Below are 26,973 nucleotides of genomic sequence, written 5' to 3'. Positions count from 1 at the left end.
TGCTTTGATAGCGTACGCATCATGCACAGCATCATGCATACCCCACAGGGTCCAGTGCTCCATTACGACTAAATGCTATTTCATGCCAAACGTAACTGACACTATCCCCTCCACCTCTCTCCGATGCAGCTTGTTTCACATGTTTTTTAAAATCACTTAATATTACATCTCACCCTGTATTTGTTGCCCAACTATGCACTGGTGCACAAAAGCAAGATCATATATGATTTCTTGGTTCAAAAATGTATGGTGGTGCTTGAACACCCTCCTTATTTGCCTGATTTGTTTCCATGTGAAGTCTGGTTATTTCCCAAACTGAAAATGGTAATGAAAGGAAAGTATTTTGACATGATTTTATGTATCTAAAAGGCTACAACCATAGTACTGTAACAATTTCAAATTTTGAGTATCACAGTATCACAATTGTTTTGAAAAACTTTATAGTGCTTCGAGATGCTTATTGACTCACAAACAGTCTAGTTTGAATAAAAAGTCATGTAAACTAAAAATAAACAGCACCTTTTATTTTATTTCACATAAGTCACCTTTCCTGTGGAATGGACTGTTTACATTTTGACTTTGGTGTATTATTCAGCCCCATTGGACAGTTTGAGTCTTAAGTGTTATTTTAAGAAAAATTACTGTATTGAAATGTGTATTACAACTTCAGTTCAAGAGAAAGAGAAGGAGATTTAAGGACTGATGGCTGTACTGTGACAATACCATCTTCTGGCAATGTGGAGATTAATGCCAAAACTTTGTTTTATCCCATCTTTCCTTACTTATCGACATTTACAAGCAATTGCACAGCACCCACTTATTGTGTGAGTGTAGCTGTTAAGTGTTTTTCCAACACGTTCAGATCTCAATTGAATGGTGGGCCAACTCAACTTGTTTGATGTGGTGACTTTTGCCAGCTACAGCCTCTCCCTGCACTGCAACCGCTCTTTGTGTGTGACAGTTGGTGTCCTGCACATTGCAATAATCTGTATGCCTCACTCCTTTCATACAATACTGCAGAGCTCTGCGGAGCATCAGAGTATTTTTACAACTCTGCTAGTTATTAATATGTACATATGCCTCTTATTATTTTACAATTACAATTAGAACAGCAAAGTCACTACACTTATCAGTTTGTAGCAAATAATCAAGTTTGTTTCTCTGCAGTACAGGTTTGTCATATAGTGACAAAGATATGAATGAGATCGCTTATACTACCCCACAGAATTTTTATAAATCCGAGCAATGAAGGAAAGACAGATTTTATTCATTATCATTTCATATTTTTTTGCTAATTGCTGCAAAAATTGTTTTGTGTGGAAACCTTCTCCAGCAATATTCAGCATCTTTATTAACATTGCCAGAAGTTTATTTCAGCAAGTCTTCTTCTTCTTCTTCTTCTTCTTCTTCTTCTTCTCTTGAACTTGTGATACTAAGCATGAACCTTGCATGGCATGTTGTATATTTGTATCTTCAATCTTGTAAATTGTCATTGAGAATGAGCTGTAGACAGCACAGACGTGTGACAGTTGAACTTTCGGAAAGTGTCCTTTCTCAGAGCTAACAGAGAAATGAGACAAGCATTTCCACATACACACATAGGTAAACTGTTAGGCACAACAGCCCGGTTGCCTTTATATTTTCCATTGTTTGTATTCTACCCCGGTCTTCTGATTACCCTGTGATAAACTACCTTGTTCCATTCTGGTTGTTATTATAGTGAAACTTTCCTGGAAAGTGATATTCAAGTTTTAATGTTACTGAGAGTAGAAATTTTATTTTTGAATATTCTCCTTACAGTGGCAAGAAGTTCTTGATGCTCTTTCTGACATGTACTCAATGTTGAGTGAGGAGGACATGTGGGCTGGCCTGTGGCAGAAACATGCTCGCTACCGCGAGACGAATATTGCCATCATGTATGAGCAGCAAGGCTTCTTTGAACACGCTCAGGGAGCTTACGAAGTCGCAATGAGTAAAGTTCGCAGCGACTTTTCTGGCGCAACTACACCAGGTGTTGTGCAGACGGAGATGAAGCTGTGGGAGGACCATTGGATTCGGTATGTATGAGTCTTGTGTTGAAGAGTCAATCATTTTGTTAGTGGACTAGAATGGATTACTAGAAACTCCAACAAAAGTGTAATAAAATAAAGAGGATTTGATTAAATAGCAGGTCCATATGCTTAAAAATAAATTTATTTTCATGACCAGTTGTGGGCACCAGGCCACTATAAAGGAGTCCATTACTTTCCACAACATGACTCCTGCAAGGATTTATTTGTAGGAGTGATGTCTGTCTGTCTCTAGGCATTCAAAAGAATGAAAAAAATCTCCTTATTGTAGTCGACATGTGACATAAGGGTAATAGTGTTGCCCCTTATCATTTAGCAGAACTAGTTTCTTTGTCATACCACAGATTTCTGATTGCTGCTTATTCTTTTTTTGGAGAGGTTGAATGTAAACATAAATGCCTTACATGTTTCACGACAAACCTTTTCTGGTGCTTCTGTTGGGAGCAAAGGGGCAGCATGCTCCATACGATGCAATCTACTGTTGGTTGCATTCTTAGTAGGTGTATAATTTAGCACTTCAGTGTATCTTCATTCCAGACTTGGTCAGTGACTTTAATTACAGTGTGGCTCCCTACAACGTGCCTAGGCCTCTTGTGCCAGAAATCAAATTTTGCTTTACGATGTGTAGAAGTTTCCAACTGCATGGAATTTCAATCTGTATCCACTGACTACGAATTCCTTAGCACCAGCTGTATTTGGTATAGATGTGCAACCCATTAATGACGTGAAAATTTGTACCAGACCAGGACTGAAACCCGGATTTTCTGGTTATCACAAGCGGTCGCCTTAACCACTTCAGGTATCTGTGCATGCTCCCTGAATCACTCCAAACCCGTACATGTTACGCTTCCTTGTGTCATACTGTGCTAGAGTCACACACCTGTAGTCATTGTGCCTTCAACTTAGTCTGAAATACAACGATAACAGCACCAGTCTCGATACCTTGTGATGTCTTTCTCCCTGTTGTGACAATACAAGTAATGTTGCGGCATGAGGTGGTGATTATAGTGGACCATGACATTAAAGATGTAGACAGTGTGACATAGAGGTTTGGATCATTCTGGGGAGTATGCACGGATAGCTGAAGTGGTTTAGATAATAAACAAGAAATCTTGGTCCGAGTCTCTGTCCAGCACAAATGTTCATATGTCACTAATGGATAGAATATTTATACCCTTTACAGCTGCCCCCAAGGGGGAATGGGGGGGGGGGAGTGAAAGTGGTGGGAAAAGAAAGTGCATGCTCCGAATGGGGAGGGAGCGGTATGGATAGAACGGGGTAGCAAAAAGGCAAGGAAAGGTGAGTTAGTATGAACAGGTTAGTTTAGGTTTAGGCCAGGTAGACTGCAAGAGCATAGTATGTACTGTAGAGAGACTTCTTATCTGCATAGTACAGAGAAACTTATGATGGAAGACAGTACCCAAATGGCCAGTGTAGTTAAACAGCTGTTGAAGTAATTTGTGTTGTGATACGCAGCATGTTCGGCAACTTTATGGTCAAGTTTGTGGTTTGCCACAGTTTGGCGGTGGACATTCATGTAAGTTGGCAGCTGGTTTCTTGTTATGGCCATGCTGAATGCTGTACTGGAAATGCAGCTTAGTTGATATATAATATGGCTGTTTTCACGTGTGGCCCTGGCTTTTATTGGGATGGAAATGCCTGTGACTGGACTGTACTAGAATTGATGGGAGGGTATATGGAACAGGTCTCCTGGGCCCACCACAAGAGAACAACCCATGGGGTGCAGTATTAGAATAGGATTGGAATAGGGATGAACAAGGATATCTATAGGTAGGATATCCTTCATCTCAGGGTATGACAAGAGGAAGTTGAAACTTTGGGGGAGGATGTGGTTGAGCTTTTCAAAGGCTGGAGTGATACTGGATGATCAAAGGAGCAGATGGCAACAGGAGACTTGTTTATGGATGAGCTATTTAGGTTATAGTCTGTTAGTAAAGGCTCTGGTTAGGTTATTGGTATATTTCACTTGCCACTGCACATGCGGCATTCACAGGCTGCAAGGCTGTAGGGAAAAGACTTTTTGATATCGAATGGGTGACAGTTGCCAAGGTGGAAGTACTGTTGGTGGTTGGTGAGCCAACCAACATATTTATGGAGCTAAGTGAGAGGTGGAGATCAGCATCTAGGTGTTGACCGGATTTGAAGGATTCATCCAGGTGATCCATAAATAAGTTCGCATAGAATGATGCCATGCAAGTACCCAAGGCAGTACCATGTATTTGTTCATAGATTTGGCTTTGAAAGTGAAATAATTGTAAGTTAGGATGTGGTTGGCTCCTAGCCAAGAGGATAAGAGGTGGTGGTTTCGTAACAGGAGGATGTTGAGAAAGATAGTGTTCCATTGCTGCAAAGCCATTGGCCTGCAGGATGTTGGTGTACAGGGATATGGCGTCCGCAAGGACCAACAAGGAGCCTGTTGGTAACAGGACATGAACTGTCAAGAGGTGGTGAAGGAAGTTAGCAATGTCTCGAATCTAGGATGGGAGGCTATGGACTGTAGTTTGGAGGTGTTGATCAACAAAGACAGAGGTTCGTTCTGTGAAAGTATTGTACTTAGTCATAATGTGAAGGCCAATAGAGAGACCTGTGGGATTGCGATTATGGAGTAAATTAAGAGGTAAGAGAGCTTGGGATTGCTGGTGCCAGGAGGAAGATATTCAGGTGTCAAGTTTTGGGATGGACCTAAGGTCTTGAGAAGCTGCTTGAGATCATGGACTTCTGGGATGGGATCATGGTTGTAAGGTTAGTTTGCAGAGGTGTCGAAAAATTGGTGGAGTCGGTATGATTCATGACCACTGCGGTGTAGACTTTGTAGGTGGGAAGAATGAGAAGGTATGGATTGTTTTCCAGGTTATGGATAGCAATGTGTTGCACAGGAGTAATGTTATACTCACTAGGAAGCATTTAGGAAAGGAAGGTAGGCCAAGTTGGAAGTGAGGAATTCGTGGAAAATTACCGGAGGATGACTGGGTGGAAGTGGATGTGGATAACAGTTGGTGGGAGGTTGGAATTGCTGTAAACAAGGTTCTATTTGGGCTTCAGTGTGGCTGTTGTCTGTGCGGTGTGTTGTGAAGAAATGTTTCCACTGCATAGAATGAGTAAAGGAAAGAAGGTCCCATACAAATCCAGCATGGTTGAAATTAGGTGTAGGGCTGAAGGTGAGACTTTAGAAAGCACTGAGCTGCTGCAGGGGTCAGATTTTTGGCAGAAAAATTGACAGTAGTGTTAAAATTGACAGTAGTGTTATGGGATGAGTGTTCCTGGAGGATGGAGAAAGTTTTTGGAGATGTGGAAGACTGATGTCAAAACTCCTTTTCTAAAATGCTTGGACACTTATTCTACTTTCTACAGTCATAGATGAACGAAGTTAAAAAAAATGGACTTAAAGTATATTCCTGTTTTTAAGTTTGAAGTTTTATACACTTCTCAGAAAAATCTTCTCTTCTTCGGGGTCTCAGTTTGACAAGTATAGTTTACTAGTTCAGTAGAAGTACCATCACATTTACTTCAGCACATCAACTATCCTCAAACTTTGTCTTGCAGACCCAGTAATATTCAAGATTTACCTCTGTATAAGAAATGCAATTGAAAGATCTCTCTTTTGAGACTCTTAACAGATCCTTTATACATATGAACATATGGGCTTCCTACATCATCATAGCTGCACACGCGCATTAATGCCTGTTTTCTGGCCCTCACTGGCAACTACTGAAATGATGAACCTATTTCTAACAGGTCTCAAGAAAATATTACGAATTGAAAAGTGTTATTTTCAAAGTAAATTTCCTTTTACGCAAAATGAATTATGTTACGTGTGAGAAAGCGCAATGAGTTTCTTAAATCACAGAGAGTTGGACTCACTTTGAGGACCAGCCACTTAGAAGAACGACGTAGAGCCCCGAAGACCGGATATTTATGTCATTATTTTAAAATTTTAGTGGCACGTTTTTGTGATGTATCTTAAAGCATAACACACGCAAAAAAGACCAATATTACATGTGAAAGCTTAGCTTCTCATGTAGCTTATTAATCTTCGAGACCAATATTATATGTGAAAGCGTAGCTTTTCTTGTAGCTACAACTTGTATATTAATTTAAACCATTAACTTTTCCTATTTGTGCTACTTCACAGTGATGTTTGCTATTGACTGGCTACATCACATGTCTTGTGTTCTGAATATCTGCTGTCATCGGCTGGTGAGATCACGTGACATGATCCATGAATTGCTTACAAGAGGTCATCGCAGTATCGATTTCAACACTTTGAAAACTAACAAGCTGTGTTTTGTGGAATTCTAATTTATGCTTTCGTAATAACGAAATATGCTGCGGACGTGTTGCTGCACATCAGAGATCTTTCCAAAACTTTTTTATTTTTTTAAATTTTTTTTTAATGCTGTTTTTCGTGTCCTGAAACGCCGGGAAGTTCTATGCCGGTGTATAAAACATTAACCATTCAAAGGACTGATAGTTTTTACAGTTCAGAGGGTAAGTATACCGTCACTTAACATGGAAAAAGTATATTTTTACCAAGAAAAAATGTATTTTTAACTGGAACGTTCAGGAAAAACCAGGAAATTTTTTTCCTTTGTCCACGTATACATCCTATGACAAGTTAATTAATTTTTACCATATTTTCTGTGGATCTTGCCCCCTTCCGCCCACTTAATTCGAGAATTAGAAACAGATTACATTTAGTGAAGTAATTTAAATGGAATACTAAAGATGGAAAGATGTGAGAAGGAACGGCTTGCAGATACTAATGACAATCCAATTTTTATTGCTCTACTCAGGTGTTCAAAGGAACTGAATCAGTGGGACATACTTCTAGAGTATGCAAATGACAAAAGTGCTTGCAATCCTCTACTGCTGCTGGAAACATCATGGCGAGTTCCCAATTGGAATACAACAAAGGAAGCTTTAACAAGGCTGGAGCAAAGCTGCCCCAAAGACGTAGCTTGGAAGGTAATATGTAAAGCTGTGATAATTCGCTACCATCAGTACTGTGATAATTATCTACTGTCGATACTTTCAGTGCTTTTATAACAGCAGTTAAATAAAATCATGATCCTGTCATGTACATTAAGTAAATGTTCATACCTATATGTGTGGGGTGGATGGTACTTTGTACCAGTGTAAGTGATTTTCTAACCTGTTCCATTTGTGTATTTGATGATAGAATGGTGACTGTCTATATGCCTCTGCACATGGCCACCTTTTTTCATATTCTTATAATTCTTATACAAGGTGTAAAGTGCTGCTGACTCAGTAATCACAGCTGTTGCATCCATTGCTTGAAATGGTACACAACCCTACTTTAGTACTGTTACAACTTTCCATCTGTACTTGCCATTCACAATGTTGAATATTTACTCTTGACAGTGGTGTAATGCAAAAACTGCAACACCAGAAAATGGCGAAAAATGATGATGATGATCATCATCATCATCATTTAAGACTGATTATGCCTTTCAGCGTTCAGTCTGGAGCATAGTCCCCCTTATAAAATTCCTCCATGATCCCCTATTCAGTGCTAACATTGGTGCCTCTTCTGATGTTAAGCCTATTCCTTCAAAATCATTCTTAACCGAATCCAGGTACCTTCTCCTTGGTCTGCCCCGACTCCTCCTACACTCTACTGCTGAACCCATGAGTCTCTTGGGCAACCTTGCTTCTCCCATGCGTGTAACATGACCCCACCATTTAAGCCTGTTCGCCCTGATGCTACATCTATAGAGTTCATTCCCAGTTTTTCTTTGATTTCCTCATTGTGGACACCCTCCTGCCATTGTTCCCATCTACTAGTACCTGCAATAATCCTGGCCTCTTTCATATCCGTAACCTCAACCTTGTTGACAAGGTCACTTGAATCCACCCAGCTTTCGCTCCCATACAACAAAGTTGGTCAAAAGATTGAACGGTGCACAGATAACTTAGTCTTGGTTCTGACTTCCTTCTTGCTGAAGAGAGTAGATCGTAGCTCAGCACTCACTGCATTAGCTTTGCTACTCCTCGCTTCCAGTTCTTTCACTATGTTGCCATCCTGTGAGAAAAATGATGTGTTATAAAAAATTAATACAGTTTTGTGATCCACATTTCTATAAAATAATGTTCTAGGAATGGTCGCTGTAGCATCTTTTACACGATTTACTTTGCAGATGGACAGCACTGTCCCAGAACTCATCCAAGAAATCTAAGTCTTCCTTTCACCTTACATATTATGTATTTCGCATACTTCCTTGCCTTACTCCTAAATATTTAAGCAATGTGATGTACTCTAGAAGGTCACCACTAATCTTGCTGTCAAATAATGTCAGATTCTTCTCCTCATCAATATTATCATGGGGAATGTGTTTCTGTAATGCCAGTACCAATGAAAACATGATGAATATAATGTAATTCGCCATCTGTCGGTTTCTTGTTGTCATCAGTCATCTTAACTAGTATACTGTGCCCTGCCACTGCTTTCTCTCCAGTGCCAGCCTCTTCAACTCAGAGTAGTACTTACACACAAAGACCTCAATTATTTGTTGGATTTATTAATCTTGATCTTCCTACACTGAGCGAGGTAGTGCAGTGATTAGCACACTGGACTAATATTCAGGAGGATGGCGGTTCAAACCCACTTATGGCCATCCAGATTTAGGTTTTCTGTGATTTCCCTAAATTGCTTAAGCAAATGCTGGGCTGGTTCCTTTGAATGGACTCGGCCATTACCTTCTCCATCCAGTCCGCAGCTCTTGTGGTTGCGTTCTCGTTTCCCAAGCACGGGGTCCCAGGTTCGATTCTTGGCGGGGTCAGGGATTTTCACCTGCACCAAGAAGACTGGGTGTTCATCATCATTCATGAAAGTGGCAAGATTGGACTGAGCAAAGGTTGGGAATTTGTATGGGCATTGATAACCGCGCAGTTGAGCCGATCCTCAAACCAATCATCATCATCATCATCATCATCATGACCATGATGATCATCATCATCCTTCTCCATCCATCTCTAGTCCAATAGTCTGATCTGGTGCTCCTTCTCTGATGACCTCGTTGTCAGTGGGACGTTAAACACTAATCTCCTCCTCCTCTGTCTTCCGCCACAGTTTTTACCCTCTACAGTTCCCTCTAGCACCATGGAAATTATTAACTGATGTTTTAATATGTCCTTTCATTTTACCCCTTCTTCTTGTCAGTGTATTCTACTTTTTTTTTTATCCTCACCGATTCGGTGGAGAGGCCCCACGTTTCTTATCTCATCAGTCTATCTGATTTTCAGGTTCCTTCTATAGCATCACATCTTATACTGTTAGTCTTTTCTCTCCACTCCACCGTACAGTCCTTGGTTCACTTCCGTACCATACTGTGCTCCAGATGTACAGCTTCAGAAATTTCTTCCTCAATTTAGGGAACACAGAGAGAAAAGAATGTTTGATACGAGCAGGTCTCTTTTGGCAGAAATGCCATCTTTGCCTATGCTAGTGTGCGTTATTATGCCCTCCTTGCCTTGTACATTTATTAGAGCTCTGTTAGCCACAATTTCTTCAGGAATTAATGAGCCAAATATTTTGTATCCTTGGCCTCCAGTCCTTCGTAATGGAAGATTAAATGTGATGCGGTTTTATCCCTGAGACCACATAGTATGCACTTTAGAGACTTCTTTCTCTGTTCTCATCATGTGCAGATGTTTCTTGAAGTTACTATAGCCAATTATTGACCTACCATGATTCAAAGTGCCTACAGTTCAAGCCCAGGGTTATTGAACGTTTCTTCTAGCCTCACAATGGCTTCATGGGATTGCGCAATAATTTTTTATCTCTTTGCAACGCTTGACAGAGATTTTGCTGTTTTGGTGTGTCGTCGGATGGTTGACTCTTTCCCTTTTTTCGTTCTTGTGGTCAGTCAACCAGTCTCCGGCCATCTTATTTTCTTCTGTTTCTTTCTGTCTGGTGTTCGTCTGTACTCTTCTTTTCTGTAGTGTTTGTTGCCTAATTTGTGTTCTTTAGTGCCTGGGGGGGGGAGTCCCCTTCCCCTTCCCCTTCCCCTTGGGGTTTTATCTGCTCCGCGCCTTAATGTCTCGCCTGTTTTGGAATGGGGGACTGATGACGTTAGCTGTTTAGTCCCCCTTAAACATCCCAACAACCACCACCAGAGATTTTGCAGCTGCTTAGCTGTCTGAATGTATGTAGCTGATATATTCCTTGTAACAGCCATGTAGATTCTTCACTGCGCATTCTCTGATTGCCCATTATACATTGTTTTGCTTCCAAGGTAGCAGAATTCCTCCATTACTTCTAATTTGTGGTCCCCAGTTTTGATGTTAATTTTATCACTAATTTCGTTTCTGCTACTCCTCGTGTACTGTTTACTCTTATTTCATACTCTGCGCCCAATAGACTGTTCATTTTATCAGAACGCCCTATAACTCTCTCTTGCTTCCACGGAAGATAACAAGGTCATTAGCAAAGCTTATCATTGATTTTCTTGCACCCAGAGTTTTAATCCCTCTCTTGATCCTACCTTTTATTTCTGTTGTTGCTACTTCGAAGTACCGATTGAACAATAGAGGAGTAAGGCTTTATCCTCATAATACACCCTTCTCAACCCAAGCAATTTGTGTTTGGCCTTACATACTTATTGTTCCTTTTTGGGTATTATGCACATTTTTCATTTTTTCCCACTACCTTGCACCTATTTTTCTCATAATTTCATACATCTTGCATCATTTTACATTTTCGAACATTTTTCCTGGGTCATCAAATGCTACAAGGTTGTAGGTGTCTTGATTCCCCCCCTCCCCCTTCTCTTCCTTCAGTGTTAGAACATCCTCTCTGGTGGCTTTACATTACCTACTGATTGTCAAATAACATATCCTCATATTTATGTTCCATTCTTCTGCATATTTTTCTTGTCAGAAATTTTCATACAAGAGTTATCAAACTGATAGTACAATACTTTTCACACTTATCTGATGTCGCTGTCTTAAGAATTGTGTGGATGATGTTTTCAGATGGTATGTCTCCATTTTTGTGTATTCTACACATGATCTTGTGTAATTATTTGGTTGCCACTTCCCCCTTTGATGTCAGAAATTTGCAAGGAATGTTACTTATGCTGTCCATCTTATTTGATTGCAACTATTCTAAGACTTTGCTAAAAATCTTCTTCTGTCATGTCATCAAACAGTTTCTTCCACTCATAGAGACCTTCTGTGTACTCTTTCCACCTGTCTACTTGTCTCCTCTACATTTAACAATGGAAATATTCTTGCACTCTTAGTATTGACTCCTTTGCTTTTAATTCCACCTCAGGTTGTTTTGACTTTTATATATGCTGCGTAAGTTATCCTTCTGATGACCAATTCTCTTTCTGTTTCTCCATATTTTTCCTGCAGCCATTTTACCTTGTCTTCCCTGCACTTCCTATTTATTTCATTTCTTAGTAACATATATTTCTGTATTCCTCTTTTTTTCTTTAGCATATTTGTACTTCCTTCTTTTGTTGTTGATCAATTGATGTCTTTTTTTTTTCTGTTACCCAAAGGTTCTTCATTGCACATACATTTGTACATCCAACTTCTGTGAGTGCTTTTTGATTAGAGATGTCCGTTCCTCTTCATCTGAGCTGCTTACTGTGATATTCATTATTGTGCGACGTACAGGCTTAGAGAATAAGCACAACTGTCATGTCCATTTTTGTAAACAATCTTTGTAGTTTGTGCACTAGATGCAGCTGACAACTGCCACTGCCGGCACGGTAGCTCAGCATGTTCGGTCAGAGGGTTAGTTGCCCTCTGTAATAAAAAAAAAAAAACAACACTGAGTTAATGGATCAATGACGAACTGACTGCCACTGGAGCACTAAGGTCACAGTTCACAAGAGGAGCACATTTTGTGAGCTGTAGCACATCATTTCAAAGCATACAGCAACCACAATGTGTACCACATCTGGCATGCTTCCCCATGAGAAATGCACCCCAATGTGAGGGTGGTTTATGCAGAGATGCTGTTGACAGTCGGCTGCTCCATGTGCAACCTCCTCAGCAAGCATGTGGGGGGTTTACGGTCTCCAGTACCCAAGACTAGCCTCACAGTACGTCGTAGATGCTCACCACCAATCAGTGTCACCTGTAACAACATAATCAATGAAGTGGGCTGTTCTGTCCCAAGTTTGGTAAACAATGCAAATGGAATAAATCAAGTTCTTATGTTTCACTAGAAATTGTGTTATTAATTGAAAACTTGTTTATGGATTGGAAGCACAGTTCATTTTTTGTTGTTCTGGTAACTCTTTCCAAGCCGTGCAGATCGGTGGTGTTGCTCTGGAGAAAAGAAGTAAGGTAGCTGCCTTGGTGAGTAATGAGGTTAGATGTGCAGTTTTCTACCACTTGACATTGTGATGGAAAATTGGGGAAGGAAAGAATTTATTGCGACCAAAGTCAGACTTATGGGGTGGTGGTCTAATAAGAAATTTGTATCCGTTCGTGAAAATGCAGGCTTGAATGTAATAAGTATTTGATAGTATATCACAGTCTCATTAGAAGTATTTAGCATATGGTAGGCACATAGAAAACCATTTTTACTTTCTCTTAAATGGTGTTCATGGCTTGGTGATGTAACATAGAACCTTATGTTAAAGTCTCCCTCTTCCAAATTTTCATTTCATTTTCCAGAAAGATATTAGCGGACAATTTATCTCCTTACTTCAACACTCCCCCACAGTAGAGAATTCCTAAGAGGTCTGTCCATCCCATGAATTTCAATTTTGAGTAGCTTCAAGGACATTGATTGATTATATTTGCTCTTTTTCTTTTAACAGCTTCACCTGTTTCGAGGATACATTACTGTTTGTCATCCTGATGAGAACCATTTAAATGTTGTTGATCGATATGTGGAGATTGCCTCAACGCTATGCATGCGCGAATGGCGACGGCTTCCCAGTATTGTCTCTCACGTGCATTTACCGCTGCTACAGGCCGCTCAGCAGGTAACTGAATACAGTTAAAGCCCTTTAGTATTGTGTTTGGATTATTAAAAATAAATTAAGTTATAGATAACACTGCATATGTGCTTCTCTCTCTCTCTCTCTCTCTCTCTCTCTCTCTCTCTCTCTCTCTCTCTCTCTCTGTGTGTGTGTGTGTGTGTGTGTGTGTGTGTGTGTAAATTTTTCTTTTGTTCACTGACTTTTCATGCCTTTTGCAGATAATAGAACTGCAGGAGGCAGCTCAGATACATCAAAGTTTGTTGCATGCATGTGCCACATCAGTGCACGATACCATACACGATTCTCTGAGAGACATGAAGGCTACAGTGAAGACGTGGCGGAATAGGCTTCCCGTAATTGCTGATGATCTGAGCCACTGGAGTGATATTTTCACTTGGAGACAGCACCACTATTCTTTTATTTCTGCACACTGTGATTCGCAACATGAACAGACGAGTAATCATGGCATGCTCGGTGTTCACGCGTCTGCACAGGTACGAGGAATTATTCATGCGTCTGCACAGGTATGAGGCTTTTTTCTCTTTTTATTTTCTTTTTCTTCTTCTTGGTGTGGGTTCCTATAGTCATGTCCTAGTTCATGAACCACGGGCAACGTATGAGTGGCCAAGTAAGTGGTCCCGACAGTCGGGATACCAGTTACTTTGGAATAAGGCTGGGCATCTCGGACATATTCTGAGTCGTGGTCACCTTTGTGCTCATACGGCAAAGACTACCAAATCCACCGGTTAGTCCCTCAGCCGTTAGGGGTGAAACCCAATGGGACTCGGGGGAAGTAAGGCTAGCAACCTGCTTCCCTGGTACTTTAAATATGATGCTGGCAACAATCAGAGCAAAATGCCTCGGACCTTTGGAGGTGACGGAGTCCCACCTCTAACTGACAAACCAGGGACTCCTAAGATAAGACGTGGCAAACAAATGGTAATGAGATGGGGAGCTATTAATATCAATGGGGGCTACTCTTGGAAGAAGGTAGAGCTGGCAGAGGCTGCAAGTAAGATGGGGCTGGACGTTTTAGCTGTTAGTGACATTCGGGTAAGGGGTGAGAAAGAAGAAGAAGTGGGAGAATACAAGGTCTACTTGTCAGGAGTCAAAGCAGGAATAGCACAATGGGGTGTAGGGCTTTACATCAGGAAAGAAATGGAACCCAGCGTAGTTGCAATAAGGTATGTAAACGAACGACTGATGTGGATAGATTTGACAGTGTCTAGCAAGAAAATTAGGATTGTGTCAGTATATTCGCATTGTGAAGGGACTGATCAAGATAAGATGGATAGTTTTTATGAGGCACTCAGTGATGTAGTTGTTAGAGTAAAGGACAAGGACAGTGTTCTGCTCATGGGTGATTTTAACGCCAGGATTGGAAATCGAACAGAAGGGTATGAAAAGGTTATGGGTAAATTTGGAGAGGATATGGAGGCCAACAGGAACGGGCAGCAACTCTTGGATTTCTGTGCCAGTATGGGCTTAGTAATCACAAACTCCTTTTTTAAACATAAGCACATCCACCGGTATACTTGGGAAAGCAGGGGAACCAGATCTGTCATTGACTATATAATAACAGATCAGGAATTCAGGAAGGCTGTGAGGGACACACGTGTATTCAGGGGATTCTTTGATGACACTGATCATTATTTAATCTGCAGTGAAATTGGGATTGCGAGGCCGAAAGTGCAGGAGGTCTGGTCCATATATAGGAGGATAAGAGTGGAGAAACTTCAGGATAAGGAAATCAGGCACAAGTACATAACAGTGATCTCAGAAAGGTACCAGTTAGTTGAATGTAGTCAATTACAGTCATTGGAAAAGGAATGGACAAGGTACAGGGATACAATACTAGAAGTGGCTAAAGAATGTCTTGGAACAGTAGTGTGTAAAAGTAGGAGGAAGCAAACAGCTTGGTGGAATGACACAGTCAAGGCAGCCTGTAAAAGGAAAATGAAGGCGTATAAAAAATGGCTACATACTAAAGCTCAGGTAGACAGAGAAAGTTATGTTGAAGAAAGAAACAAAGTCAAACAGATAATTGCAGCATCCAAGAAGAAATCTTGGGAAGACTTTGGAAACAGGTTGGAGACATTGGGTCAAGCTGCTGGAAAACCATTCTGGAGTGTAATTAGCAGTCTTCGAAAGGGAGGTAAGAAGGAAATGACAAGTAATTTGGACGGGTCAGGAAAACTGCTGGTGAATCCTGTGGATGCCTTGGGCCGATGGAGGGAATATTTTGAAGAGTTGCTCAATGTAGGTGAAAATACGATCAGTAATGTTTCAGATTTCGAGGTAGAATGGGATGGGAATGATGATGGAAATGGGATCACGTTTGAGGAAGTGGAGAAAATGGTCAATAGATTGCAGTGCAATAAAGCAGCTGGGGTGGATGAAATTAAGTCGGAACTCATCAAGTACAGTGGAATGTCAGGTCTTAAATGGCTACACAGGATAATTGAAATGGCCTGGGAGTCGGGACAGGTTCCATCAGACTGGACAAAAGCAGTAATCACACCAATCTTTAAACATGGAAACAGAAAAGATTGTAACAACTAAAGAGGTATCTCTTTAATCAGCGTTGTGGGTAAAATCTTCTCGGGTATTGTTGAAAGGAAAGTGCGAGTATTAGTTGAGGAGCAATTGGATGAAAATCAGTGTGGGTTTAGGCCTCTTAGAGGTTGTCAGGACCAGATCTTTAGCTTACGGCAAATAATGGAGAAGTGTTATGAGTGGAACAGGGAATAGTATCTATGCTTTATAGATATAGAAAAGGCATATGACCGGGTTCCTAGGAGGAAGTTATTGTCTGTTCTACGAGATTATGGAATAGGAGGCAAACTTTTGCAAGCAATTAAAGGTCTTTACATGGATAGTCAGGCAGCAGTTAGAGTTGACGGTAAATTGAGTTCATGGTTCAGAGTAGTTTCAGGGGTAAGACAAGGCTGCAACCTGTCTCCACTGTTGTTCATATTATTTATGGATCATATGTTGAAAACAATAGACTGGCTGGGTGAGATTAAGATATGTGAACACAAAATAAGCAGTCTTGCATATGCGGATGACTTAGTTGTGATGGCAGATTCGATTGAAAGTTTGCAGAGTAATATTTCAGAGCTAGATCAGAAATGTAAGGACTATGGTATGAAGATTAGCATCTCCAAAACGAAAGTAATGTCAGTGGGAAAGAAATATAAAAGGATTGAGTGCCAAATAGGAGGAACAAAGTTAGAACAAGTGGACGGTTTCAAGTACTTAGGATGCATATTCTCACAGGATGGCAACATAGTGAAAGAACTGGAAGCGAGGTGTAGCAAGGCTAATGCAGTGAGCGCTCAGCTACGATCTACTCTCTTCTGCAAGAAGGAAGTCAGTACCAAGACTAAGTTATCTGTGCACCGTTCAATCTTTCGACCAACTTTGTTGTATGGGAGCGAAAGCTGGGTGGATTAAGGTTACCTTATCAATAAGGCTGAGGTTACATATATGAAAGTAGCTAGAATGATTGCAGGTACTAGTAGATGGGGACAATGGCAGGAGGGTGTCCACAATGAGGAAATCAAAGAAAAACTGGGAATGAACTCTATAGATGTAGCAGTCAGGGCGAACAGGCTTAGATGGTGGGGTCATGTTACACGCATGGGAGAAGCAAGGTTGCCCAAGAGACTCATGGGTTCAGCAGTAGAGGGTAGGAGGAGTCGGGGCAGACCAAGGAGAAGGTACCTGGATTCGGTTAAGAATGATTTTGAAGTAATAGGTTTAACATCAGAAGAGGCACTTATGTTAGCACTGAATAGGGGATCATGGAGGAATTTTATAAGAGGGCTATGCTCCATACTGAACGCTGAAAGGCATAATCAGTCTTAAATAATGATGATGATGATGATGATGATGATGATTCTTCTTGCCCTCCCAGCTGAGATCTTAAGTCTTCAATTCTTCCTTCAGGTCTTGCATTGAAAAGGAGTCAACCAGATACATTTCTTACTATGTTTGTATTTATTTAAACCGGTTTTGTGTGATGTCCTTAGGTTAGTGAGGTTTAAGTAGTTCTAAGTTCTAGGGGAGTGATGACCATAGATGTTTAGTCCCATACTGCTCAGAGCCATTTAAACCGGTTTTGGACATGCCTGTAAGTCTTCAGATTGTTTATGGTGTTTACGTAATCGCTAAGACAGATAGTGCACACTTAGTCTGCAATATGTGCTAGGATGAAGTAGTGGCTGCTTCTTTATCGTGTACACGGCACATTCCAGCATTGGTTGCATCGAGTGGTACTGATCGTAAACATAAATCTGTATACTACTTACGTGGACAGTTTTGAGGTGATTTGTTTTTGTTTTTTGTATTTAGCTTCCACAGGGATGTTTGACTTGGATTTGTATGCTCTGCTTACTGAACTGTGCATGTCCATACTTCACTCGAGAAGACAGAAGTGCTCTTAGATAAAAGTATGTCTCTTCATTTAGTAAGGTAGCTCCAGCACCTCATCTGACTGAGGATTAAATCTCTTGGCATTTATAAGAAGTGCAGTGATTTGATTATGACACTGGCCACTTGCCAGTGTGTCCCCAAGGACACTTTTTCTGGACTCCAAGCTTGGATCTGCATTCTGTGGTTATTTTGACATACACCAGCTACATACCCATCTTTTTTAAAACTTACACATTACCTACATGTACATATATATTCCACAAGGCATTGAAAGGCACATGGTGGAGGCCACCATTATCGTTTATTTCCTTTCTTCTTCCATTTGTGAATGGTGTCTTGGAAAGAGTCTATGTATGACTTCTAATGTATCAGATTTCTCTCTCAGGTCATTCCAAGAGAGGTATATAGGAGGAAAGAATACATTGCATAGCCTTTCTTGGCATGTAGGCTCTCAGAATATTCAAGTAATCCTCACCATGGTGCACAGCATGATGCACAACGGCTCTTCTGTTGGAATTTGAACAGCATCTCACTGAGTGAATCGGTGAAAAAATGCGCCACTCCTCTTTGTATCGGTGGTCTTTCCTCAGTCCTTCTTGGCAAGGGTCACGCTCTGATGAGCAATACTCGGAATCTGTTGAAGGCTTTTTTGTTATCCACTTTGTGTTGTGCGTACTGTAAGACCTTCGGTACACACGCCATCAGATTATTTGACTTGTCGCTCTAACGAAGTAGGCGAGTGTCAGCAATATGTCTCGTGGTCTTATCATGGCGTGTTTATCTTCTGTCGTTAGGTCAGACGATAGAAATGCCACTTGCACGCTTAGAGTAGCAGATTGACGGTGACCAACTTTAAACAGAACTTGATTAATTTTCACACACATTTATTAAAATAATAACTATCATAAACCTTACTTAACTTGATTCTGGATGCTATTTACAATTGACAATCTGAAGTTCCTTTGGTCTTGGTACGTTAATCTTATTCTCACATAGCTCTGATACTTGACAAAATATCTATTCATTTATCTTCATGGCTATGTACAGGAATATGGTAATCTTATTAGGTGCAGACTGAAACTTGACCACAGACTAATTCAGACTGACTCATCGGAGGTCGGTACACTCATTATAATACCTCGAGCTTTCAGGTATCACTGCGCGAGTGTGATCCGCGAGGAGAAATGGTTCTACGTTAGCAGCAACCTCCTTGGCTTCATTACATATTAATACGCGGATCGGCGGAAGCAGAATTTGGTCCGTCTTGTAACCTCCCCCTCACTTATCGACCTTAATGACAGTGAAAAATTAAACCGCGTGTACCTAATGGAAATTTGGGAAAAGCAATCGTCACCGAAGTTAATTTGTCGGTAAAGAGGGAGGAAAGGGTTACATCTAAATGAAAGGAAAAATGCAAATGAAACTGGTGGAAATTAATTTTGAAAAGGGGTAAAGTTAATAAAGAAAATAATGTGTGCGGCCGTTACGTTAACAATTAACTAGCGGTAATTAGATATTTGAGATTTGGGGGAAATTACGGTCGCCAGTCCTAAGGACAATTACTATAGTAACTGAAAAAAGAAAGGTTATTACACATATAATTAGCACTAGAAGCGTGCCAACTGAAGGTTGACACGTGTTGTGTGAAAACTGAAAGTTTGTCAGAATTAATAAATTTCGCTACACTCTGACTTAATTTAGCAAAAGAATTAATAAAACCGGAAAATCGAAAGTTAGTTTAGTGACTGAAGTTAATAGTGAGCTTTCTTTCTGAAGCACATCGAAATTCAGTAAAATACGGTTAGTCTTGGACTACCTCAACAATCATTTCAAAAGTTACTTGAATCTACGCAATTTAGAAATAAGAGATTTAACTTTGAACTTGAATTAAATAATTCTGACCAATTAACAATAGTAAAATTTAGTACGTACCAAGCTGAGCTGCAGTCACAAGTAACTAAAATACGGTAACAAAACTCGCACTCTTAATTTGTGCTTGTGCAATCTAAATATTGTAGCCAGCTATGAATACCTTAACTGAACTTTGAAATTAAAGCAGTGAAATCGAATGATGCTGGCGTTTGAATTTCAACGACACTCGGGCTCATTTCGGAAAAGGAAGGGACCCTACTTGGCAATGCAATTGGGACAATGAGCAACAAAGGTTCATGCTAAGTTGCTGTAATTTAGTTATGAAACAATTTTAAAAGTTTGAAAAGCTGAGGTCTGCCATACAGTTCTAAAACTTTACGTGCTTCCAGTCTTCCTTGTTGGTTGATTGAAGGTTTGAAGCCGTCGATCGAGGAGGTGGCGACAGTCACTCATTGTCGGCCGTCGCTGTTGCAGAAGCTGGATGTTGGCGCGCCTTCTTCTCGACACGGTCACCAGACGAAACGGGCTCTTGATGTGCGCCAGCTAATGCTTCCCGTCCGCGACACCATGTCAGAAACTATCATCGCAAGTCGAGCGCAATTACATGCTGCCAAACCCCGAAAGCGCGGCAACTCGTGGGAGCTTCACACAACACACCTGCTCCACTGCACCACCCCAGCCAGACTCTCCCTCTGCCCGCACTCCTTGCGACAGAGTTAACACTACCAAAGATCCTAAACACTTTGGTTCTCCACACGACCTATCGATGGTTCTCCACACAACCTATCGATGTATTCGTTCGATAGCATAGTTTTCCCTAGGCCAGACCCAGCGTATAAATACAAATAATATTCACAAAACAAACCAATTATAAATCGACATAAATGCATATATATTCAAATAGTAAAACAATTACAATATACAAAGACACAGAAATGTTATATCTTCAGGTAACAAAATAAGGAAAAAAATTTGCAGTGGAATAGATGGAAATACGAGGATATGCATTTCCGGCGTTACAGTCTCTGTGACAGTGCCATCTCGTAATGCGGAGACGGATGAGCGCTGCGCCTGCGCTATTGTGCTTAGCGGGGCGCGCTCTATTGGGATAGTTCTGTACGCGCTGACTACGCGGAACTATGTACACAACACACTTCAGTTGTATTTCATTACGATTTTTGCAGTGATTCTTGAAGTGGCATCTACTTTCCCTATTTTGTGGTCTTTCCACCTCATTTAACTCTAGATGGTTATTCCTTGGTATTTATTGTAATTACTGTTTCATGTGATTTGACGCCAATAGTGTAATCGAACAGTAATGGGCCGTTCCACCTATTTAGGCAACTATATGTTGCAATTCTTTATGTTCAGGGTCAACTACTAGTCACAGCAACAGGTGTCGACCCTGTGCTGTTCTTCCTGCATTTTGATGCACTGTGTGACATTGCTACTGCACTGTACATAAGGGGCAATCTAAAGATTTCCATTCGAAGGCTGTACAGTCCAGAATTGGTATGCCAATGAGGCAAAATCATCTTGAGCATTGAGGAAATCTTCCTACCAGTGCACCAGGTTGAAGATACCCATTTGGTGTCATGCTGCATGAAGAAGACTGTAACCTCCTGCTGGGAGCAGAAGATTGATAATCGTGTGTGGAGTGGTATGACTATAGAGCAGGTACTAAAGTGTCTCCCACTTGAGTCGATGTAACTTCTGAGTTACGACATCTGTGATGTGGGGTTGTGCATCATAATGTGGCAGCAGGACCCCCTTCCCAGATGTTTTGCCTTAATTGCATGCCACACTTTCTCCAGCACTGTGCAGTTGTGTTCCCCAGTGACGTAGGCACCATGTTCCTTGAATTTAATAAGCAGTGGACACCAGTAATCAAGGAACAAGGTAAGCATCACCTTTCCGAGAGGTGGCTGACTCTTGGAATGAGGGGATGATTTATGACACAACTGGATGCTTTAGACAGCACTTCCCAATGGTGGCACCAGCTTTCACCGCCTGCAACATTGCACTAAAGGAACGTGTTGCCTTTAAGACTGAAATTCTTCAGGCAAATGGTCATCTGTTTTGATTTTTGTTTGGTTTCAGCACCAGGGGTATTCAGTGCCCGCAGACTGTAGGGTAGCCTAACTGCTGCTAGACATTGTGTTGACAGCTCCCAAAGCCAATGCTGAAATCCTTTGCTAGCACTTGAATGGTTATGCAACAGTCTGCTCTAACCACATCGTCAACCACTTGCTTGTCGTTGCCCCTAATGAATGGGGCTGGCTCACCAGATTGACTGGCATCTTGTGTTGAATTGCGACCAGCACTATACTTGGTGCATAATTCGACTATTGTGGTTTTTGACAAGATATGCTGCCCCATACGATGGATGTCTGGCAGTGTTTGTCCTTTTGGCAGTCAAGAAAAGAATAACAGCATTTTGATCCTTTGATCCTGTTTGCCACATTTGGTATTAACTTCGCCATGGTTCATGTTTCCACATTTACTGCATACATGTTGGAAAGACACTATTGCCACACTAATTCCTTACCTACATATCAGTGCTTTGTACCCGCATCAGAGACGCGCTAACTGCATATATGCTGCAACAGTGCCCTCAAACATAAACTTTTTGATCGCCCTTTCTACAGCTGTATCAAATGTAAGCAGCTACACATAGCTTTCTGTCAGCAATAATGGCTCTGTAACACTTTCTTGTTGTGTTGCTGAAGTCACTTTTACATCAGTTAATGTTGCAGTATTCAGAACATATTGTTGAGTTCAAGCTGCTATAAAGTAGTGAATGCAATCGTAAAGCTAGCCTGATATTGTGTAAACTGTATTTTGAAAAGTAAGCAACTGTGTAACTGTTTTGAATGCCTTGCTAAGTCAGGGAACATGGTAACCTGAGCAGTGTTGTATATTGCCTTCTTGTTTTCATGGCTGAAGAATGCTAATTGAGTTTCATAAGGCCACTCATAATTACAGCATGAAAAGGATAGATTGCTACGCACCATATAGAGAGAATGTTGAGTCATAGACAGGCTACAATGTAAAGACTGCTTTTCATAGCATCTGTTTGCTACTCAGTGTCTCCCCTACATGGTGAGTAGCATTGTATCCTTTCCATATTTTTGTTATTCCACCCTGGACTTGAGTCCTACAGTTGTGCACATTTGTCAAGCGATACTTCTGGACAGTAGCAATGCTTGTGCAATTTTCCATTCACTTGGTACATTTTGTTGGTTCAATAACGTACAATTAACTGGTACTATAATAGTGGAAAGATGTTGCTCCAATAACCTATGATGAACTGGTACCGGAAGAGTGCAAAGAAAGTTATTTCAAGTAATGTGTGTACCTGTGTGTCATCAGGCATTTTCTCTTTTGAGCAATTTCAGTAGGTTTTTTATTCTGCACTCATTGCCAGTACAGTTCCCCAATATGAAACAATTTTAGAAGACCAAATTTAGTATTTCTGCATTCTCTCTGCTGCCATAATCTATTTCAGTGCCAGTGCCATCACCGAGCAACTTAATGATTATTTGTACCTGTTTACTGACTTCATGCAAGACTGTACCTTATTTAAAGTCAGATCAGTCAGCAAAATTTTTCTTCAGAAGTCATCAAAATCTCTCCTTCTGCTCATTCAGGCTTCTTTCAGTTTTTGTGTGACAGCAGAGCTTTGACTTCACTTAAATCTATGTTAAATGTCTTTCTGATTTTGCAGCAAGCCCCTAATGTGTTGTCAGATGACGCCATGTGTGCTGGAACAGATTTGTTTATTTAGTATGGGTCTAAAAACACTTGGAGAGTGACAGATAAGACTGAGTCTTCAGCTTTGGTCAGAAATTACTCTGGCAAATGCGCTCTTGTGAGTAGCAGTGTGTGTAGAAAACTGAATTGTGCTCGATCTGACTGTTCAGACGAGGAAATGGACAGAACTCGGTACCTGCCCTAGAAATGAAAAAGCCTTTCTACTTAGTGAACTAGTCAGCAGGAATGCTGCTGCTGGAGATGACAGGCGCATGTTTACAAATTTTTGTTTGTTTCATTAATTGTTGCCCCAAGGGGAGGGGAGAGGGAATGTAAGATAGGAGTCAGTAATTTTGGAACTACTGGGACCACTGTCACTGCTGCCCCTGCAGCACCATTTGGTACTGATGATTTCATTGCAGCACTAGTTGCTGCTGGACACAAGTTTATAATTATCCATGATAATCATCCTGCTGTTTCCTTAGCTTCATAGGGGTTTATTGCATTGTTTCAGCTAGTAGTGTTCCAATTTGTTATTGTAGTTTGTAGAGGAAGTGCCTAATTGTAAATTTTATTTGTGTGGAAGCTGATCTTTATTGAGAAATAATGAAAACATATTGTTTGAGGAATCTGGTGTTGCAGTAAATGCAAAGAGGTACTGAATAGAGTGCAGTGAAAGTACTACAGTGTATGTGGAAATCCAGAAATTATAGTTTTCACAAGAGCATGACCATACAGAGTACAAAAAGTAATGGCATCTGGAACCATTGTAGCACAGACGTAGTGAGTGAGTGGATGAGTGAGCAAGCAGCCCTTCAAGGAATCATAACAGCTAACAGCAGACTTAGCATGCCCTGCATTTCCCTTCTGTTATGTTTTAAGCAATTATATCCCCTGGAGCAGGGCTGTTTGTGTGTGCTCCTTGTGAAGTTGACATCCAGATATATCAAAAGAAGTACAATTTAAAATAATATGCGGCTCATCCACATGGTTTCTCAACCTGAGAAGATGGAGGGAGATAAAGATACCAAGCTGTATTCACTGTGGCTGCCCATCTTCTTTGTGCTGAGTTTAATTCTGTATTATTTATTGAAAATGGTTCCCCATAAAATGTACAAATGCACAGTCAATGACCATTTCCTTTTCATTTTTATTGTTTTCTTTTTTCCCCCTGCCTTCACATTTCTTAAAACTGTATACCATTTTTTATTTTATTATTATTTTTTTGATTTTTAAGTCATAGTGCTTTCTTTATTATGTAAGAAATTTTCTGTTATCACTATTTTTGATTGAAAATTGTCTTGTTTCTAGATAATAGAATTGCTTGAAACGTATATATATGATCTTACTAATTTGTCGTAAGAAAATAATCACAATACAATTATATCACTTAAAAGATCTGCTAATTGTGCTGTTCAAATTGCTGTTTTGTTGCTCACTGGATGCTTTAAAAAGTCGTCATTTTGTTATGAGAAATTTTTGTAAAGTTTGACATATAAATGAAGGTCCTTAGTTTTTCTAATCATACCTATTTTATTATTAACCATGTGTCCTTTTATTCCAGGCAATCCTACACTTTGGCAAAATTGCCAGGAAACAAAATTTGACAAGTGTTGCATTGGGACTTATTTATACCGTCCCAAGTTTGTTAATAGTGGATTGCTTCCAGAAATTACGCCAGCAAATTAAGTGTTACGTGCAGTTATCAACAGTTGCTGGAAGACCTGAACTAAAAGAGGTAATAACTAATTTATCAAATTTAATTGCTGCATTTGTTAAATAATTGTGGCAAAGACATCATCTGTAAACAAATGTGTTGCTTGTTTTTGGTCTGCTATTTTTCTGGACCTCCAAATGGAATGATTGGAGTGAGTATTCCCTCTGCTGTCTTGGAGCACTGTCACAAGACCATGTGATAGCTGTCAAATTCTTTAAAAAATTATAATTATATAATTATAATTACCAGAACTTTTGTGTTAATTGTTTAATCCCCCCCCCCAAAAAAAATAAAAATAAAAAAATAAATAAATGTAAAATATAAATTAGAAATTAGACGTTGGTAGCAGACTTGAAAGGCTGGAAAAGATAGTTTTTTTTTAAACTTTTTTGTTTACTGTTTAAGTGACTTATGCTTTTGGCATGAATTGTATGTATTCTAGATGTCAGAGAGGAGTGAGAGATAGGAATGTCAAATCATATCTCTTCAGAAATGTGAGAAATTGTTTTAGATTTAATAAATTGCCGTAACTATGAGACAGATTGATAAGGTCTTCTCTTACGATATTAAGTAGACTATTTTACTATTTTCTATATGTCTACTGTTACTGGTTACTTTACTCATTTCACATGCCAAAAGGGAATATTCACATTTGCTTAGAGTAGATTATAGTTGCTACTTGTAGAATTGCATATGTCCCTTGTACAGACTCTTAATAGATAAGTGTATATCATTTTTACAAGTTTTTAAATGTGATGTACAATGCTTTGCCCTCTTTTTATCTGTTTGTATTTCAGGCTCTTGATCTCATAGAGTCCACAAATTTGAAATATTTCACAAGAGAAATGACTGCAGAACTTTACTCATTAAAAGGCATGCTGCTATCGCAGCTAGGTAAGTTCATTGTCAGCTTAATTATCCTTTAATATCTACTGTATAGAGTACATCTGAATGTAAAAAATCAGTTTTGATTGTCTTAGCATAAAATAAAAATTAATTTTTCAACGGTTGCTTGAAGAAGAGGGGGGAGGGGCCAGCATTATCAATAATTAGTGTATGAACCTAATGAAAGAAATAAAGGATGAGAATGAGAAATATGAGCTCGCTTGTGGGAGGAGCGACATTTACTTATTCTTTCAGATCTCCATCCAAACATCCTTCTTTTGGGGGAAGATAGAGGAATGAGAAGACCGCGGAGAGGATAGTGTGACTGTAACTCGATAGAGTGAAGTAGGAAGTAAGGGGATAGGATAAGCGTGGAGTTGGGTGCGAGACTGTGACTGATGGAGATTGGGACTGAGAGAAGTAAGGGTTGAAAGGATTTGTTGTGTGGAGAATTCCCATCCACCTTCTCCAGATAAGCTACTTGGGAGGGAAGGGGCTGTGGGGATCAAGTTGACACAGATTGTGAATTGGCTCAGCAGCAAGTTGTGCCATGGGATGATAAACTCTGTTCTGGGCCACAGTTTGGCAGTGGACATTTACTAGAGTGCACAGATTGTGGGTGGTCATTCCCTCATAAATAGCAGTGCAGACGCTAAAGCAGAGCTGAAATACGACACGATTGCTTTCAGCGGTGGACCTGCCACTCGTAACGGTGCTATTTGCATGTTGCAGGACTGGAGTAGGATGTGCTGGTGGGTACACAGGGTAGACCCTGCACCTCAGAGGTATTATATATCATTTTACAAGGGTTATAGAGTAGTGTTGCATAAGGGTGGATGAGCAGTGGAATACCATTTTGGGAGGTGTGCGAAAGGTGTTCCTCATTTTCAAGGTGGTAGCCTCTGTGTTGTTCCAGTACATGGATATTTTGGCCATAAACAGTACGGATATTCCTTTGCAGGTGTTTCTGAGAATGGTTGTAGAACAAGGGGCATTTTTGTTACAGGTTCAGGAGATCTGTTATGACCTAGATTTAGAGGGTAGTTAACCAACTATACCAAGATGTTTGTGAGATTTTTGGGACTTCACAGGGAAATTAATAACAAATAGAGGACAAGTGGAAGGAAAATGTGAATATACCAAGAGAATCAGTAAATGCTGATGAGAAGAGCAATATGAAGTGTGTCTGTGGGCAGGCGGATGGGTGTGCATACAAGCGCACATGTGCACCCTTTGGAGCACTTTACGACAC

General features: G+C 40.3%; 1 protein-coding gene across 1 annotated transcript in view; it reads left to right on the top strand.

Annotated features, from left to right (window-relative positions):
* LOC124779432 (transformation/transcription domain-associated protein) overlaps positions 1 to 26,973 on the top strand; it is a 453,680-nt gene that overhangs the window by 310,507 nt on the left and 116,200 nt on the right. The window contains exons 49-54 of the mRNA XM_047253711.1: positions 1,801 to 2,057; positions 6,884 to 7,055; positions 12,893 to 13,060; positions 13,276 to 13,551; positions 24,684 to 24,857; positions 25,634 to 25,730. Of these exons, the coding sequence (XP_047109667.1) occupies positions 1,801 to 2,057; positions 6,884 to 7,055; positions 12,893 to 13,060; positions 13,276 to 13,551; positions 24,684 to 24,857; positions 25,634 to 25,730 (1,144 nt within the window). The remainder of the gene's footprint in view (positions 1 to 1,800; positions 2,058 to 6,883; positions 7,056 to 12,892; positions 13,061 to 13,275; positions 13,552 to 24,683; positions 24,858 to 25,633; positions 25,731 to 26,973) is intronic.

This window comes from Schistocerca piceifrons, chromosome 1, assembly GCF_021461385.2.
Source record: "Schistocerca piceifrons isolate TAMUIC-IGC-003096 chromosome 1, iqSchPice1.1, whole genome shotgun sequence".
In the NCBI taxonomy this organism is placed as follows: Eukaryota; Metazoa; Arthropoda; class Insecta; order Orthoptera; family Acrididae; genus Schistocerca; species Schistocerca piceifrons.
The sequence above is the reverse complement of the archived record's forward strand: the minus strand, read 5'-3'. Positions and strand labels throughout refer to the sequence as shown.